The 17,591-nt window shown below is 37.0% G+C and overlaps 3 protein-coding genes across 3 annotated transcripts; 2 read left to right on the forward strand and 1 right to left on the reverse strand.

The window, feature by feature from the left end:
- Positions 1 to 1,422: 1,422 nt before the first annotated feature.
- LOC137960183 (uncharacterized) lies at positions 1,423 to 4,351 on the forward strand. Its single transcript, XM_068807702.1, has 5 exons — positions 1,423 to 1,919; positions 2,661 to 2,738; positions 2,823 to 2,922; positions 3,591 to 3,733; positions 3,892 to 4,351. The coding sequence occupies exons 1-5, from the start codon at positions 1,641 to 1,643 to the stop codon at positions 4,105 to 4,107; spliced, it is 816 nt and encodes a 271-aa protein (XP_068663803.1). The 5' UTR covers positions 1,423 to 1,640; the 3' UTR covers positions 4,108 to 4,351.
- A 2,860-nt stretch (positions 4,352 to 7,211) lies between these two features.
- Positions 7,212 to 13,840, forward strand: LOC137960318 (ABC transporter D family member 1-like). Its single transcript, XM_068807907.1, has 7 exons — positions 7,212 to 7,492; positions 8,503 to 8,601; positions 8,686 to 9,089; positions 11,234 to 11,333; positions 11,416 to 11,524; positions 12,748 to 12,894; positions 12,997 to 13,840. The coding sequence occupies exons 3-6, from the start codon at positions 9,078 to 9,080 to the stop codon at positions 12,773 to 12,775; spliced, it is 249 nt and encodes an 82-aa protein (XP_068664008.1). The 5' UTR covers positions 7,212 to 7,492; positions 8,503 to 8,601; positions 8,686 to 9,077; the 3' UTR covers positions 12,776 to 12,894; positions 12,997 to 13,840.
- Positions 13,841 to 13,973: 133 nt separating this feature from the next.
- LOC137959342 (SAC3 family protein A-like) lies at positions 13,974 to 15,362 on the reverse strand. Its single transcript, XM_068806746.1, has 3 exons — positions 14,943 to 15,362; positions 14,257 to 14,369; positions 13,974 to 14,184 (listed from the first exon to the last, which is right to left on the reverse strand). Exons 1-3 carry the CDS (start codon positions 15,360 to 15,362, stop codon positions 13,974 to 13,976), a joined length of 744 nt encoding a protein of 247 aa, XP_068662847.1.
- Between the last annotated feature and the right edge of the window lie 2,229 nt (positions 15,363 to 17,591).

The raw sequence follows: 17,591 nt of genomic DNA on the forward strand, positions 1-17,591 counted from the left end.
AAAATTGTTATCGAGCTTGAACCCAATAATTTTAATCGAGTTTGAGCCGAGCTCGAGCTTCAACATTCATTTAAAACTTTTCAAAAGTTACATGTCTCGAGTTCGAGCTCCATCATACATTTAAAATTTTCAAAAAATACATGTCAAATAAATTGTATATAAAATTATACACACATGTAACATAAAATTTGGCATACATTTTACATAAAATTGGGCATGACCTCTACTTAAAATTGGACATAAGGGTGGTATCGAATCCACCTGAGTCTGAACCTTCCTATGTTCGAGCCGAGTTTGATTTAAAGATTTCAAACTCGAGCTCTAGCCGACCTAGCCTCGAGCCTAAAATTGTAATCGAGCTCGAACCTAATAATTTTAACAGAGTTTGAGCTTGAGCTTGAGCTCTAGCCGAGTTCTAGGTTAACCTACATTTAATACTCTACATAAAATATATGTCAAATAAATTATCTATCAAATTATGCATACATTTTAAAAAAAAGAATGATAGGGGAGGTTCGGGATTGAATCTTAATAATGGATTAGAACCCACCAATATTAATCTTTTTTACCCCAAATGTTGTCTAGCTTATTTTTTAATTTTTGAATTTGGCCATAAATTTACTATGTTCTCCTTAATGCCCCTGATTGAAAATTTATATTCTATTAAAAACTAGAAATGTTTTTCCTAGGATACATATTTTCAAAAAAACCTTTAAATAAAATCCTATTACTATTAGAAACTTACTAGAAAATTACACGAAATATTTTAAAATTTTCTTAGGAAAGTTAAATGGACCTCTTATCACCTTACACTAGCCCCCCCCCCCCTTCTCACTCCCGCTCCTGATCTTGATCCTGATCCTGATCCCGATCCCGTGACTCACGAGCTCGTTAATGAGCCGGCTCGTGAATTTTTGAACCGAACCTTGATTCGATCTAGCTCGGCTCGTTAACTCAAACGAGCTGTAGCTGGATCTTGAACTCGGTTTTTTTATTAGATATTGTTTGATAAAATATAATATAATTTTTAATTCGAGAGCAAGGGTTGACAGGTAGAAGAGTTGTAATATAAAAGAGTCATCGTGAACCACAATTAAAATTTTTGTTTAGTAGACGTACTTGTGTCAAAAAATTAAAAAATAGATAAATTTATATATAATTAATTAATTAATTTACTTTATGTTACCAGGCCATTAGCCACTCGACACTTTGAGACCTAACATTATTCTTTTTAACTGATTGGCTTTTGGGAAAATGTAAGACCTTGAGCTTCTTATGAAGACCGAAACAAAAGCCCCAGGAAATTGGATGGGAAATCATCGGGTTACGATTTTCCACACAATTGTTTTTTATGGGTTTATGCTTCTGAACAAGTGAAGTAACCCCTTTATACAGTATATCACGATGTCCGAATACTCTAAAGTCTGAACTGATGTGACTTGGTGCGATTGCAGATATTTTATGCAGATTTTTCGGGGATAATCACTTGTCTGAATCTGATAAAAAAACCCTGTTATCGTTGTCATCCCAGTGATAAATGCTTTGATTATGAGCGGAACATTCAACTTTTGAGAATCTTCTTCCACTACTACAACAAAAATCACTTTCACTTCCTGTGTCAGCACCCTCAACTTCTTTCCATGGCTTCAATCTTAGCGTCTCCGTTTCCTCTTATTGTTCGCTGCCACCGCCCACTTGTGCTGTACAGGACCAGCTTTCGCCTCGCAGTAGCTTCTCTCAGTGCCTCTAATTCTTCTACCGAAGGCATTACGTCCTCGACTCATCAGACCACGGCAAAGAAGCCCTTTCCTGAACATGCGGTTGCCGAACCAGAAACAAGTTCAAAATATGTAATCCCAAATCCAAGCAGTAGTGCCGTTCTGGGACTTGCACGCTCCACGGAATCTACTATTGAAAGGGTAATCTGTTTCAATTTTCATAAAAATTACTGGGTAGGATGTCTTGGTAGATCTCCATTTTTTTATCTCTCTCTCTCTCTCTCTCTCTCTCTCTCTCTCTCTCTCTGTTTATCTTAGTATTTGCTCCATGCTTGTCAAGTTATTAGAAAAAAAAAACTGTTTATACATTTAGAATTTTAATAGGATAGAAGGCTAATTAAAGAAGAAGGGAAAAGATAAAATATCGCAGAGAAGCAGAAAATTAAAAGGAAATGCGCACAAACACGAAGATCTATATGTTACAATGCAGAAATAACTTTTCTTAGAATCGCATAGAAGGTGGAGTGGAGAATATGGTGAAGGAGACTCGCTAAATAGTGAAAGATTGGAAGTAATAAAACTGATACATGCAAATCTGTACGAAATTTCTTCTGGGAGGATCTGAGAAAAAGTCATACAGCGACCAATTTTTTTGGGACTTCATGCAAATTTTAAGATCAACTCTTTTAATTTCACGCCAGGATTTTGAATTTTATATGGGTCTGAAAGTTAGGTTTTATCTTGTTTTCCTTTTCAGTAAAATGGCTATATCGAGGTCAATGTATCCAATTATCTACTGTCTTCAAATCGCATACCTTCTATTTAACGAAGTATTGGACATAGAAATTGGTTAAGTTGTCTTGAAAGGCCAGGTGTATTTATATAAAATTATGGTACATTTCTATCATGTAATGTTATTCTTCCTTATATTCCATCAAGCAGGTAATATTTGACTTTCGCTTCTTGGCTCTTCTTGCTGTTGGAGGTTCATTGGCTGGCTCATTGTTGTGCTTTCTAAATGTAAGTTCTTACAGCTGTTCATATTCAATTCAATTCAATTGTATAAAAATTAAAAGTAAAACATGTTCTACTTGCCCTGAACAGGGTTGTGTTTACATTTATGAGGCATACAAAGTTTACTGGACCAGTTGTGTCAAAGGTGTCCACACAGGGCAGATGGTTCTGCGATTAGTAGAGGCCATTGGTGAGTATTCATTAATTGCCCTGTTTTTGTTTTACTTTTGTCTTGTTTATTATTCTTGTGCATGCTTGTACTGCTGCTGGTTGGTGGGTGGATCTCTGTGGAAGCCATCTTTGAAGAGGACAACAACAACCTTTTATACCCGTTCGTCTTAAACACACTTATGCATAGCATGCTGTAGGCACAAGAATTTGAGCAACTCAGTTTCCAAATTAGCATTCAAAGTTTTCAAAAAGGAAGACATTTGATGTCTTTTTAAAGACCTAATCCAAATGGGTTTTCTTTAACAATATTTTGTTGATAATTATGCTTTCCAGGTAAGATTAGTTTTTAGTAGTTTTCTGGTCATGCATATTGCTTTAGGATGTTCTACTATGTGCATTTGAAAGATGTAGAAGTATATACATCCAAGTGGAATAGGAGAAGGATAAATACATCCAAATGAAAAGAGATGGCAGCAGTAGGGCTGGGGCTGGTAGACTGGTGCGAAAACAGTGTAGACAAGGAGATCCTTACACCTTAAACATCAATAATGAGATAAATCTTCTAATCATGATATGCAGAACACAGGATCAAGAGGACTAAAAATCTTAAATATCTGCAAATTTGGCCATTCATTCATTAAAAATATTCACCTCTTGATATTAATTGATATTAACTTTCACATGCAGATGTATATCTTGCTGGCACTGTCATGTTAATATTTGGTATGGGCCTTTATGGACTTTTTATCAGTAACGCTTCATCTGATGTCCCTTCCAATATGGATCGTGCACTCAAGGGTTCTTCCTTGTTTGGGATGTTTGCTTTGAAGGTAAAATACAATATTGGAACAAAGATTCTTAATATTCAAGCATGGATGCCAAACTCTTCACTCATTTGAAATGTAATTTGATGCATTGTGCCGTATTACGCATTAAAAAGGTTGATTTATTTGCCTTTGTTTCTTTTTTTTCTAATGGTGGCATGCAGGAGAGGCCTAAGTGGATGAAAATAAGTTCACTTGACGAATTAAAAACTAAAGTGGGTCATGTCATTGTGATGATTCTTTTGGTAAAGATGTTTGAGAGGAGCAAAATGGTCAGTATTACTACAGGTCTTGACCTTCTAAGTTACTCAGTTTGCATATTCTTGTCATCGGCATCCTTGTACATTCTTCATAATCTTCACAAATCAGATGACAACTGAAAGTGGTAGCTCACTTTTATCATGATGTGATGATACCTTCACCTCATGTGTATAAGTTCAGTTTACAACCGTCTTAAGAGATACCTAGTTCAGTGATGCAAGAAAACAGGTGAACAGGATGGAGAACATCAACAGGTGCCCTTGATGATTCAAGAGAGGCATGAAGGTATACCTGGTTTGTTTGGTTTACGAGATGACATGACATATTTAAGTTGAGAAGTAAATTCCTATTATTGTGCCTTCAGTTTCAACCCCAAAGAAATACTTCAAAGCTCTATCATCTTAATCTAACCATGAAATCTTAAAATCAATAATGAAAATTATGATTGTCCCTCCCTTATAATAGTTATATTGTTGACATATACCGATTTCAGTGTTATCAGATGCCTTTTGCTTGTGAATTAAAAAAACTGATCAAGTTCTGCCTTTAGAAAGTTAATTGCAATTTTCAATAACAAAGACTGAAATTTATTTCAAACTACAACAATATACTTATTGTGGGATTGAGTTTTAATGATAACAAAAGAAGAAGAAAAGAAACTAATAATATACTTGTGAACATGATTTCAAATTTGTTTTAAGGACCAACAAGGTTGATCAATTGACCATATCGAAGTGATCGATTAATCGATTAAGTTTTGATTCTAGAGGATCAGTCATGTTGATTAACCAAATCCACTTGATTGATCGAGTCTTTTAATTCTTAAAGGTGTTGGAAGTCAACTTGATTAAGCAGGCTTTATTGATTATTGGAAGTAACCAAATTATCTTTGATTGATCAAGTTGAACAACAAAACATGTTGAACTGATCTTTTGAGTTTTGATTTGGAGTGTATATAATTCATCAAATTATGTGACTTACATTTGTGATGCTCATGCCATAAATTTTAAGCATTTATTTATTATTTCTCATGACTGATTTTGTATGAGGACAAAAGGTCCTTTTTATGGCCAATAATTAGTTTTTATAACATTGGAGTTTTGTCTATTTAATCGATCTCTAGTCATTTCAAAGGATATTCTCTTACTTCAAAGCTTCTAATTAATTTCAAACCATTGCTGGAGGTTTTGTAAAGCAATTAAAAAGGGTCAATTCTCTCCTAATTCATTGATTTTGTAAATTAAGTACATTGAGCCTCTACTTGTAATGGAGAAAGCATTCTCCCGATTGACCATTTTCTGCTTGTTTCTAATAAGTCGTTGGTCGTTGGTTGCTTTTATGCTTCGCAAATAGAGAAAACTAGAATCTTACATAAATAGAAGACTAATGTTTCTAGAATTCTTTCGTTGAAGTTTCTTCCTATAATACTCTTTTCCATGACAGTCATGTAAGATTATTCTATATTTATTCTTCAACAAAACCTAGAGAATATGTCACATATGACCTGCCTAAAACACGGAAGTGTAAGTCAAACTCATCGAAAAGAGCTCATGGGAGGAGAAATAAATAGGCCTATGTTAACTGGGGGACAGTTAAATACAAAAATGAATCGAAGTAGTCATATCTTAATTTGATTCAAAAGACATAAAAGAAGACCTCAATTCGGTTGAGGCCATGCTAGAGGAATCAAATCAATTCATTAGGAGCAAAGTATGAGACTTAGTTGCTTACCCGATGGACACAATGTCATGTGCTCCCAGTGGGTAAACACAAACAAGCAAGATGGAAAGCTTAAAATTAAGTATTGCAAATTACAACATCTTAAAATTCATCAATCCTGTTTATTGTAATTTTAGATTGTAAAATAAATAAAATAAGGATAAAATCTAAACACAACAACCTCTATCACACCAAAAAAAAAACCAACTTGAGACAAGGAATGCATCAATGGATACTAGAATGGTAAGATTTATATCCAAAAACAGTTCACTCACATCAACACCTATAAGAAAACTTGATTCAAGATGTGGAGAACCTGAACCAAGGACCACATTGCCAAAGTGGACAATGGGCTTGGTTTTTGTTCCGATACAATGCTCTATGTTGGCTCATCCTAAAATGAATGACTAATGTTGGAGCCTTTTTCCCTAACTACTAAGCTCAAGATTTTCTAATAAACTCCTTTTACGCCCATCAAACAAACCAAACCTAGGACATTGAGCACTTGTATAAGCCACAAAATGATGGGACTTTTATGCACCAACACACTAGAAGGGAATAATGAGGCCAAATAATCCATTTGTTGGAGATGAATCAATCATGGCAAGGCCTACCTAAATTTGCATTAAAAAAAATGCTCCAATGGTCCTATTACCAATCAGGCCTATTTCTATTTTTGTGATAACCCAAAAAACCGTCACTTGCACATTTAGTTCCTTGTGAATGATAAAGATACTCCACAAAAGCCAGATGAAATAAATAATAAAATGCCACAATTATCTTAATATTTTGATGAATTAACCTTACACCATGTACAAATCCTAGTGCATCAATGACTTTAGCTGCATAGAATCTAGCATCAACCTCTGGAAGACACCCCTTTTGCCTGGTTATTTGATCAAAAAGCTCTCCACCTTTACAAGATACCACCCTTTTTGCCTGGTTATTTGATCAAAAAGCTCTCCACCTTTACAAGATACCAGGGCCATATCTTCATGAAACAGTCTGGAAGACAAGCAAGGCAATCAATTCAATATGGGAAAATAGTCAACAATCTCTACACTACAACTTTAGAATGGAAATGACGGATTTTGAAGCCCTTTCAGGTATTTCTTTTTGAGCACACTACCAATATTGCTATTTGAGCTTTCAATAGACCTCCAAAACATCTAAAGCACAATCTTCATTGCATAAACGATAGGAAAAACTGTGTCCCCAAATCTCTATCGGAAGAACCAAAGACCTTGCCATTAAAGCATTCCTCTTCTTCCAATCAAAATCCACAATATAAGCAACCCAATTCGATTTTATAGCTAAAGAATTTTCATTATCTATGACCTTATCGACTGCCAACTTGCTCATTCTTTTCGAATCAAACTTAGCCGTTGTGCTCGATGAAGGGTCATGACTTTGCATGCTTTCTTGTCACGGAAGACAACAACGGGAGATGTTGTAATTGTTTTTTAATCCAAGCCAATACTTACAAGGCTATTCTTCCCCTCGACCCTCCAGCAAGAACACCCTGAAGCCACCGAGAAATCGGTCTCAACACCTTACGCCGGTAACCTCCTCCTCTACAAGGCCAGAACTGCCTGTTGAAAAGACTTCTGGATGGGGACGCTGCCGGTGCCACGTTTTGAAGCACCTAGTCTTTCTTCACCACCTGGTCATGGAAGCACGAAGACAGAGAGAAGAAAAGAAGTCGGCGTTGAGTTCTTTCTAGGCGTTGCAAGAAATGGGTCTCAACCCCTGGCGCGGCCTCCTTCTCCCGAAAGAACCGCTATGGTAGTGACTCTCTTTTTTAATTCTTCTCTACCCTTACGTTTCTCTGTCTCCGTTCTTTTTCTCTCGATCTTAATTTCTTCCATTCTTTTTTCCATTTTCTTTATTATTTCAATGTGTTTCGTTTTTTTTTTCCTCGCCAAATGCAGAGTTCCAGTGCTGTGTTTCTTTCTTCCCCTTCCCGGGTTCTTTTTTTTTTTTTTTTTTGTCTTCACGATCGTCTAATGTTTCTTTTATTTTATTTTCTCGCCGTTCTCTTCCTCCCGATATTTCTTGCATTCTTCTTGTTGTTTTCCTTATTTTTTTTAGTTTCTTCCATTCTTTTTTTTCTCGGCAAATACAGAGCTTCAGCTCTCTGCTTCCCCTTTCTTGCAAGAGGGGTGGGCGTCAACATTTTATGCGAAGAGGAATGATTCCCCTCCGTCAGATGCTTTGGTTGTTTACTCCTTTTTTATGATTTCCTGATGTTCTCCACTATAGGATTAATGTCTTTCTGTTCTTGCTTCATGTTAATTGCTATCAGTCTTGGTCTTGGTCTTGGTCTTCTGTAAATTATTTTTTATCTTGTAATATGTCATTCTTGATGTAAGGGGGATTCACGGAAATATCTGTTGAAAGATTTAAACCAAGAATACAGAAAGCAATACGTTGAAATTAAATTCAGACACTATGGCCATTAAGATGGAAAATGTGAAAAGAAAATGAAACTTAGTTCGATTTCATACATACATGTTCTTATGTAAAATGTAAAGGAGGATTCATAGAAATCATCTTGTGAAAGATTTAAACCAAGAATACAGAAAGCAATATGTTGAAATTAAATTCATACACTATGGCCATTAAGATGATAAAAGTGAAAAGAAAATGAAATGTAAGTGTCAATATGAGTATTCCCTAATTTCCTGGTGTTCTCCACTATAGAATTAATGTCTTTCTGTTCTTGCTTCATGTTAATTGCTATCAGTCTTGGTCTAAATTCTTTTTTATCTTGTAATTTGTCATTGTTGATGCAGGATGATTGCAGATCCTTGTTTCTTATATTAGTTATGCCTAGAACAGGTAGCAACTGTTGGTTGTACAGCTTGGTGGGAGTTGACAACGTGCAAAGAAAGGTATTTAGTTTTTGCTTCTTAAAGAAAAGAATTTGCATTTAGTCTCTATTGGGAATCTTATTTTGTTCTTTTTACTTTCCACAGGATAAAGAAGGAATGGGATCTGGCACTAATAAATGTGGTGACAGTATCTTTCTGCAATGCCATTGTAGTTTGGTCATCAGCTCCATGTCATTCATATGGGAACACATTTCGGTTTTATCTCAAAAATACCTTACAAAATCTTCCCAACAACATATTTGAGAAGAGCTACCACTTCAAGAATTTGATTTGCAGAAAAGGCAGAATAAAAAATGGGGTGGTAATAAAAAAATTGGCATTGCAGAATAAAAAATGACAATACGGTTTGTCAAAATAAAAAAAAAACAGCTAACCTGGGTGGTAATACTATTCAGGGCAGAACCAGACTCCGATGGGGAGGACGATGCTCCATACGGAGACATTGAGTTATATTTCCAGCCATTGATCCCCATGTTATGCACCTTCGTGTGAGTTTCCTAATACCTGAAATACATGTTTTAGTTGTTGTTTTTGTTTTAAGTGTTGATGTTGTTTTCAGATATATCTTGTTGCTGTTTGAGAAATTGAGTTGAAGTTTTTATGAGCTGTTTGCTATTATTTCTTTACTGTGGAGAGGTTATCCTATTGTCTTAATCTTACTATTTAACCACTTATGAAGTGGATTCTCTTCTTTGATAAGCTGTGATGCCTCTTTCTGAAATACTGTTGCATAAATTACTGTTGTGTATACTGTTGTGATGCTTCTTCATCTCCCTCTTTTGATCACAAGGTTTCCTTGCCTATTGTTCCAGTGTTGCAGAAAGCTTCAAGGCCGTTGCCACTAAGAGTAGCTGCAATGTCCAAAATATTTTTATATATTTATTTATTTTGTCTCAAAGTAAACTATTTTGCCCCAGTATCCACTTGCTTTTCTATGTTGTTTGTTACTTTTCTGCTCCAATATATGTTTTTGAATGATACAAGCCGGTGTTATATCTTGAGCCGATGTTATAAAACCTACACCAGACTGTTTGGTTGGACTGGGTTTGACTAGAAAGGACCCCTCTTCAAGGTAAGAGGATTATAAGACCTTGAGTATGGTCAAAACTTGGTTGGTTAGTCAGGTTATTGTTGCATGGAGGAGCTTCCCTCATGTGACACAAAAACAGAGGGGGATGATGATAGGGAGAGTGGGGGATCCCCTCCCCACCATTTTGTGATGGCAGGTGGGTCCCTCCCTTGTTACAAAAGCTTAATTGGGAGGAGACGGAGCTCCCCCCCTCCCTCCCTCCTTTGCTCTAGCAGGGGAATGGCCTACACTATCCCCCATGTGTGGATGTCCACCCCTGCCTTTGTTTTCTTTTTTAAAAGAATGATGTTATTTCAGGTTCACTTGTGATCAAATATGGTCGACCCAGGATCAATCTAACCTGATCACTTCACAGGGTTGGTGATAGTGTTGGTTTTATAACATTGATACAAACAATGTTTATTACACCTGGCTCAGTCATGACTCGTAAAAGTGATTGGGTTTTGTTGAGCCCCGGTCAATCAACTTTGATCTCTGGTGGACCCACTGCTGACCTCAGCAGATGCCATAAGTATTTAAAAAATAACCATATATCAGGATAGATGTCTAGGCTTCCGTCTCTCCCCCTCACCTCCACTCTGTTACAGAGAGGCCTGGAAAGAGAGGGCTTCACCCTCTCCTCATTTCTTTTTGGTGTAGGTGGATGGCCTTCTCTGCCTTTAGAAAACCCGATACAGGGGCATAGTCTCCCCTTTCTCCTCTTCGCATGGTGGTAGAAGTTCAAAGGCCCATTGCTCACCTGCCGTGAAACGTGGGTTCCTCCCCCTTTTGTTTGTCCTCAGGGCTTGTAAGACAAGTGGCCCCATCTTTGGTGGTAGACTGATAGACTGAGGGGGAGAAGGAAGCACGGTGGATGGGAGGGCTCTCCCTTGCTAGCGAATGAAAGGAAGAGGGGTGAGGCTATGCTTCCTCCCTCTTTATTTTGTCACTGTGGGAGGGGCCCTGCACTTCCCTCAGTCATGTGGAACTTCTGCATGTAGGTGCCCTCCCCTTGTGGGTTGCTGAAAGAGAGAGGAGGGCGGGGGGGCGGGGGGGGGGGGGGGGGGGGGGGGGGGGAAGCCCTCTCCGTGGCCTAGTTATGCAGGGGAGGTCCATCCCCGTGTGGCCTGATCATTGAGCTGACTTTATCGCATCAGTTTGGTCAGCTGGGTAACTGTCAAAACACAGTTAGTTGGCTGTGTTTTGACTGGTTCTCAGGATTTGTTGCATCAGACGTGGTGGAGGGACCAGGTCCAATAACATTGGTTAAATCTGGTTGGTAACTGGTTTTTATTCTAATAAAACGGGAGAGGGAGAGGGGGGTGGGTGGGTTCCTGGGTCCAATTGAACCTGGTTCTATCTCCAGCCTCTCTTTGATAACTCTGGATACAAGACAAACATTTATTAGTAATTTCATGGTCATGCTTTTAATTCCTTTCTCTAAGGAAAGAACTTATTTAAGCTATTTGCATTAATTTTACCGGCATATACTTATTCTATGTTAATATGTTATAGAAATCCTCTTTGTATGATTAGATATAACTTGTTTCTGTTTCTGTGTAGGTCGCTACGTGGCTTGACGGACAAGGTGTTCATTTGCTTTCAATAGGTGTACTTGTTGTGTCCAGGACATGGATCTCTGATCGGATTGCATCATTGAATGGTGTGATTACAGTTTATTCACAGCCATGCCATTGAAAATTATTAGTTCTCTTCTAGATTTAATTTGCGTCTCAATTTTGTAGGAACCAGTGTGAAATATGTTCTGGAGCAGGACAAGGCTGCCTTTATTCGATTAATTGGTATTAGTATCCTCCAGAGTGCGGCAAATTCCATTGTTGCACCTTCACTAAGGTAGTTCTTTCTTTATTTCTTTTGAAAAGACTAGGGCAAGTCTTTTTTTTTTTTTTTTTTGAGGTAGATCTTTTATTGTTCTGGTTTGAAATTTGAATCCAATTCAATGCTTTTGGATACTTCCCATAGGCTGCTGACTTTGTAAGTGTCTTTTGTAGGTGAAAATTGTTTTCCTGAAAATTTTGAAATGCAAAAAAAAAAAAAAAAAAAAAAAATTAATTTTAGCAGAATTAGAAAAGCTTTTTATTCAAAACAATATTGACATTATGTATGTTTTTATAAACTCAAAAGGGTCTTAAATTTGTTCTTAAAGGAGAAGTTCTTTTCTACCAATCTTAAATTGTTAGCATAAGATTTGTGTATGGAAAAAGAAAAAGAAAAGAATGTACACTAGGATAAAATACTTCCCTATATGGTTCTAGTCTGCACTACAGATCATGTTGTGCTGAGCCTACCTGAGGTGGTTTTCTTTTTTTAAATAAACTGTGCCTTTGATTGTACAAGCTTGCATCTTTTGTAATTTTTTTTCTTTTTTGTTTTTACGAGTAAGTTTTAAAGCTCACATGAGATTTAATTGGAAGTCAGAGCCATAATGGTCTGACAAAGATTCTTTGCTTGATGTTGGGTTGATTACTACGCTGAGTACTCTTGATGCTTGCTTTGTCCCAATCTGCTTCTTTGCTTGAGACTTGATTGAAAGTTGTCAGAAAAAGGAGTTTTACATGTACATGCCAATTGTTTTGAACTTGTGTGTTGTCTTTTCTTGAAGTTCTATTAATGTATTTGAGTGTACATTGTTCAACTTATCTCATTGATGGTTGCTTTTAGTTCTCTATTCTTCACCTGCTTTCCTCTTTCATTTGCCACTCTGATCAATTCTGTGCAGAACACCAGAGAAGGGATGGTTCTCTATATTTGTTGCACTCAGGCTATTAGGAATGACTTATGGTTGTTCAAGTTTGCATTGATTTATTGGTTTACCTGTACATTATTATTATCTTTTTTTTTCTACTCTTATATGTGACATGATTTTGTCACAAACATTTGAAAGGTCCTTTTTTTAAAAGAAAATGTGGTTAATGTACTTCACGCATTTGCTCCCTGTCAACTTGTAATATTATAGATGCAGTTCTTCATCTGTAATAATCACCTTCTATTTGTAATTAGTAGTTCTTTGTCATTTTCTTCACTGACTGCTGGATGTACAATGACTCCTCTACAAGGCTCTGCTGCAATCTACGAGGAAACTAAAGTTTCAGATGGAGATATCATTTCTTTCACTGAAGTGGACATTATTACCCCGGGCCAAAAATTACTGGCTAGGAAGTTGACATGTGATATAACACCAGGAAGGAATCTCCTTGTCACTGGTTAGTGAAATGATGATAGTTATTGTTACTTACTCGTTTTTGTGGAATTATTATTTATTTTGATTCATCTCTGTTTTAATGGTGTCATTATTGGTTTTTTAGGACCCAATGGGTGTGGAAAAAGCTCAATCTTCAGAGTTCTTCGAGGCCTCTGGCCTATCGTTAGTGGAAAACTCAGAAGACCCATCCAAGATGTCACTGATGTGGTCACTCAATTTGTCATATTTGTTGTCCCTCAGCGGACTTATACATGCCTAGGAACACTAAGGGATCAAATAATTTATCCTTTATCTTGTGAAGAAGCAGAAGCCTAGGCACTGGAAAAATCTGGACAAGGGGAGGATTCATTCCCCTAATCAACCTATATTTTTTGTTTTACTTTTATTAGTCTGTTCTGCTACAATTATGCTCTTCCAGGTGCAAATAATTGATCTGAAAAAGGGCACCAGATCAGTCAGTTGTGTTTACTTGAACCAGATGTTTGACAGGATTTTAAAAGCTCAGACTCTGATTTAAGATTGGTCGGATAACTTGCTATTTTGTAGCCAAGTAACACTTGCAAATTGGTCTCCCTCACTCTGCTTGCCATACTCTTCTCTTACTCTTTAGCTCTATCTATCTTTGTTGGTTATTTGGTGTGATATGCTATAATCTAGTCAGAGAGTTTTGCACACTAAAGATTTTTTTTGTTTGATTGAAGTATTGCAAAAGGCGAAGAAATTTTTGCCAAGATTCATTCTCGTTGCTCCATCAGATTAACGAGGGCGCGATATAAGCAGCAGTTGCCCAAATAGGTTAAAATAAAGGCGGATGAAATTTCTGTACAGAAGAAGAAATGTGGACTCTGCCGTTTCTTTCACTGTTCGTGCCTTTCATATGCATGTATATTTTACATGTTTTTTTTTTTTTGTTTTTGTTTTGTGCACCTGTTCTTGTAACTCGAATACTGTGTCAATATGTATTAGATATTTCTTCTTGCCCTCGACTTGTGTCTCTCTTCATTTATTTTTTTTAAACTGGCCCAGTTCCTAGAATCATTACAATCAAAATTAACTCTCTGTCGACCTGCAACCAAATCTTTACTCACGATCCCATGGCTTCCATTGATGTCGGTCAACCCATTCTTCTTGTTTCTTAGGTTCTCTGTTCTTTTTCTTCTTTTTATTACTCACCTCTTCTTGATACTTCTGGACCAGCGATTTTGATCTTTTAGATTGGTTATATTCATCCACCAAATCTGCATCTGAAGCAGTACGTCGCCTGTCTTCCACAGCTGCAGCCTCCAAGTAACTGCATAAAATAAAAGGTTACAATATTTTAAAACAAGAGTATTCTGACTATTAGCATAGAAGAATGTAATACTTCATCTTTGCTTTCTGAGTTTTGTCAAGAGGACTATCCGTCCAAACACTCGTATCCCCACGTCTTTTGCCATTCCTACTAAATGACGTAGCAGAGTGCATGCTCACACCCACCTGAAAACATAACAAGAACTTAAAACCAATGACAGGATAAAAACTTAAACAGAGAAAAGGAAGAAAACTAGGCTTAAGACTAGTTTGACATGAGACAACTACATTGCCTACTATTTCTTTCAGGTGGGAGTGTGGTCATCCACTCATCTCTTTTTGGTTCTGCCAAAAGCTCATCATCACCCACCATGGATATGCCTGTCATCACACGACAGAAGAACAGACAAGTCAAATTATTTAGAACATATTCAATGCAATTTCTGCACAGGGATCTGAACACTGGAAATGCTATAAGAAAACCTGAACAGCTGCTACCCAAACAAGTCAATCACATATTTCTTTTTAAGAGTTAGCTTCTTCCTTTCTTGTGTTGCTCTGTCAAATAGTCTCTCCCAAGAGTTTGACATGGCTAATTCCAAAAATTTCAGAATATGACTGCTGAAAAATACTGTAGAATGGTACTTTTGGTAATTTCTCATTGTTTGCACCTCCTAGAAATAGGCTTATCTTATTCGGTATTTTTATATTTTATCAAGTTTAAATTTTGTACAGGTAGTTCTTGTTAGAGCTTTGAACCATGACCACAACTTTCTCCAAAACTTCTTCAAGTCTCACAGTAGCAGGGTCAGGTGCAGAAGTGGTCCTTCTACTGTACAAATTTCTTGCTCCAATCCCTTTGTGTCTAACTGCCTTAACTTCATGTCCTTTATCAAAACGCTTAAACCGGTTTCCCCTCTTCTTCCTTTCCTCTGGTGAATTAGTTAGGTTCATTGAAGCTGCATAATATGAAGTTAAACCTTGCTCCTTGTCACTACCACTTGAAGAACCATCATCATCGTCAAAACGTGGCTTGTTAACTGGCCTCTGGGTACTTTTGCTTTGGCAACTTAAGTTTGGTGAGAAAAAGACCTTCATGTGACTTTCTATTTCATCTTTGCTCTTTGACTTTCCAGTATCTACCACTCTCCCTTTCTTTGGAGTGGTCCCAACAAACATCTTTTATTGGATCATAATTAACAAAAGCCAGCTTCTCGACCAACTTGTTCTCAGGAAGTGGTTCCCACCAACTTTTGGTCTGTTTAGAGGGACTTTTTTTTATATTTGGACAATGAAGAAAGAAGAGGACTGTGACCTTGGTCCTTCACCAGGTTTGCCACTGGTAAAGGAAAAAGTGGTTCAATATCCTAATTTTGAGTGAAAAGTGTACCGTCAACAGATACTTTAGTTATTATCTCCTTCATAATATTTTGGCAAACTGCTTTCTGTGAGTTATCCTTGCAATGAGCCAAAGTCCTTTCCACATAGGTACGTAATGATGCAGGAAAAACTCCTGGCTTAACCCCAGTATCAGCAAATAAACCACTAGTGGAGGTTTTTAGATTAGGTTATGGGATTGAAACACTAATATAGGCAGGTTGAGATAGTGTATCTGTTGCAAAGGTATCCTTGTAGGCTTTGGTGGTACCCAAGGTTAAACAAACCCTTGTGCACCACCAAAGCCGACAATGATACCTTTGCAATGGATACACTATCTCAACCTGCCTATATCAATGTTTCAATCTCAGAACCTAATCTAAAAACCTCGGCTAGTGGTTCATTTGCTGATACTGTGCTTAAGCCGGGATCTTTTCCTGCGTCATTATGTGCCTATGTGGAAAGGACTTTGGCTCGTTGCAAGGATGACTCACAGAAAACTGTTTGCCAAAATATTATGAAGGAGATAATAACTAAAGTATCTGTTTATGGTACACTTTTCACTCAAAATTGGGATATCGAACCACTTTTCCCTTAACCAGTGGTGAACTTAGTGAAGGACCAAGCTCACAGTCCTATTCTTTCTTCATTGTTATTAACTGTGGAGAGGTTTGAGCGTTTTGATAAAAGACATGAAGTTAAGGCAGTTAGACACAAAGGGATTGGAGTAGGAAATTTGTACAGTAGAAGGACCACTGCTCTCCTTATGAGTAAGAGGAATGAAGAGGGTCAAAGCTGAACTGTAGAGGACATGGACTGGGATGCATTAACTGTCAAAGGCACCTGCCAAGAAATAGAGCAACGCTACTTGCGTCTCATTTCTGCACTTGACCCTGCTACTGTGAGACCTGAAGAAGTTTTGGCGAAAGCTCTGGTCAGGTGAGACCTGAAGAAGTTTAAGCGTTTTTTTACAAGATGCAGTTTTTAAGATTATTTGCTTGAGTGCAGTATAGTAAAATCAACAATATCATCTTCATCACTCATTCAAAGAAAGCCATCCCTCAAATTATTTGCTTTTGCATGACATTTTTGTGGGTTCTCTGCCTGAGTCAACAGCAATTTAATCGTCAAATATGCAACTAGACACTTCTGCTAGATACCTTCCTGAGAATTGAGAGCATCTTTTAGTTCATATGCACTAAAGCAAAGTATAGAATTGCAGGATTAAGTCATAGGAAAACTGTAAGACAATCTTTCAACATTCCTTTTTGTTTGGATTTTGATTTATCAAATAATTGTACATGACTACATCTACCTGCCACTCACATTTCTATGAGGTAGTTATCTATGATCCAATTTTAAACAAAACATGAAGACAGATCCATCAACTCTGCAAAGGGTTCTAGGGCACAAACTAAACAAAACGAGCAATAATTCCTAGAGTGACTGTTCTTATCATGTTTTTTCTTTTTTTTTTTAACATTCTTCTCATCAAGTTTCATTTATAAAAAAAAAAATCATCTACCAGTTCATTCTATCCAAAAGATCCAATGTATTGCTACTTCTTGTTCTTCTAGGAACAACAGTGACTGAGAAAGCATCACAAAATAAGAGCAAGAGATGCGAAGGAATCTTTTAAACCTTAAAAGCCAAATGAATTGATATCATAAGGAAGAAAAAGGGGATTGCTATTATTTCTTTTTCTATGGAGAGGTTATCCTATTGTCTTTATCTTACTACTTAACCACTTATGAAGTGGATTCTCTTCTTTGATAAGCTGTGATGCCTCTTTCTGAAATACTGTTGTGTAAATTGCATTTCTTGTTTTGCATCAATTTTTCCTAATGAATAGTCAATCAGTGTGTGTGTTCTTAACACATCAATCAGATTAATATCTTAGTTTATTTCAGATTAAAGAACTGTATAGTTGGTATGATGTGGCTAGAAGAACAGAGATCATATACAGCTGCAGACTGCATTGCCCCAGCAAAAATCTTCTAAAGCGGCTTTCACGGTATTCTTTTATAAATT

Source organism: Aristolochia californica, unplaced genomic scaffold (assembly GCF_029961685.1).
Source record: "Aristolochia californica isolate CCGP_79_NKW_82.1479 unplaced genomic scaffold, dmAriCali1.0.hap1 SCAF_3, whole genome shotgun sequence".
Lineage (NCBI taxonomy): Eukaryota > Viridiplantae > Streptophyta > Magnoliopsida > Piperales > Aristolochiaceae > Aristolochia > Aristolochia californica.

Bases quoted from the DNA above. Each gene is read 5' to 3' on its own strand.
- LOC137960183 (XM_068807702.1), top strand. From the start codon at position 1,641: ATGGCTTCAATCTTAGCGTCTCCGTTTCCTCTTATTGTTCGCTGCCAC. The intron at 2,739-2,822 runs GTAAGTTCTTAC...TGCCCTGAACAG, and splicing joins CATTGTTGTGCTTTCTAAAT to GGTTGTGTTTACATTTATGA. The intron at 3,734-3,891 runs GTAAAATACAAT...GGTGGCATGCAG, and splicing joins TTGGGATGTTTGCTTTGAAG to GAGAGGCCTAAGTGGATGAA.
- LOC137960318 (XM_068807907.1), top strand. The intron at 11,334-11,415 runs GTGTGATTACAG...TCAATTTTGTAG, and splicing joins TCGGATTGCATCATTGAATG to GAACCAGTGTGAAATATGTT. The intron at 11,525-12,747 runs GTAGTTCTTTCT...CTCCTCTACAAG, and splicing joins ATTGTTGCACCTTCACTAAG to GCTCTGCTGCAATCTACGAG.
- LOC137959342 (XM_068806746.1), bottom strand. From the start codon at position 15,362: ATGTTTGTTGGGACCACTCCAAAGAAAGGGAGAGTGGTAGATACTGGA. The intron at 14,370-14,942 runs GTTCAAAGCTCT...TTATGTTTTCAG, and splicing joins TGGAGAAAGTTGTGGTCATG to GTGGGTGTGAGCATGCACTC. The intron at 14,185-14,256 runs GTATTACATTCT...TATTTTATGCAG, and splicing joins ACTCAGAAAGCAAAGATGAA to TTACTTGGAGGCTGCAGCTG.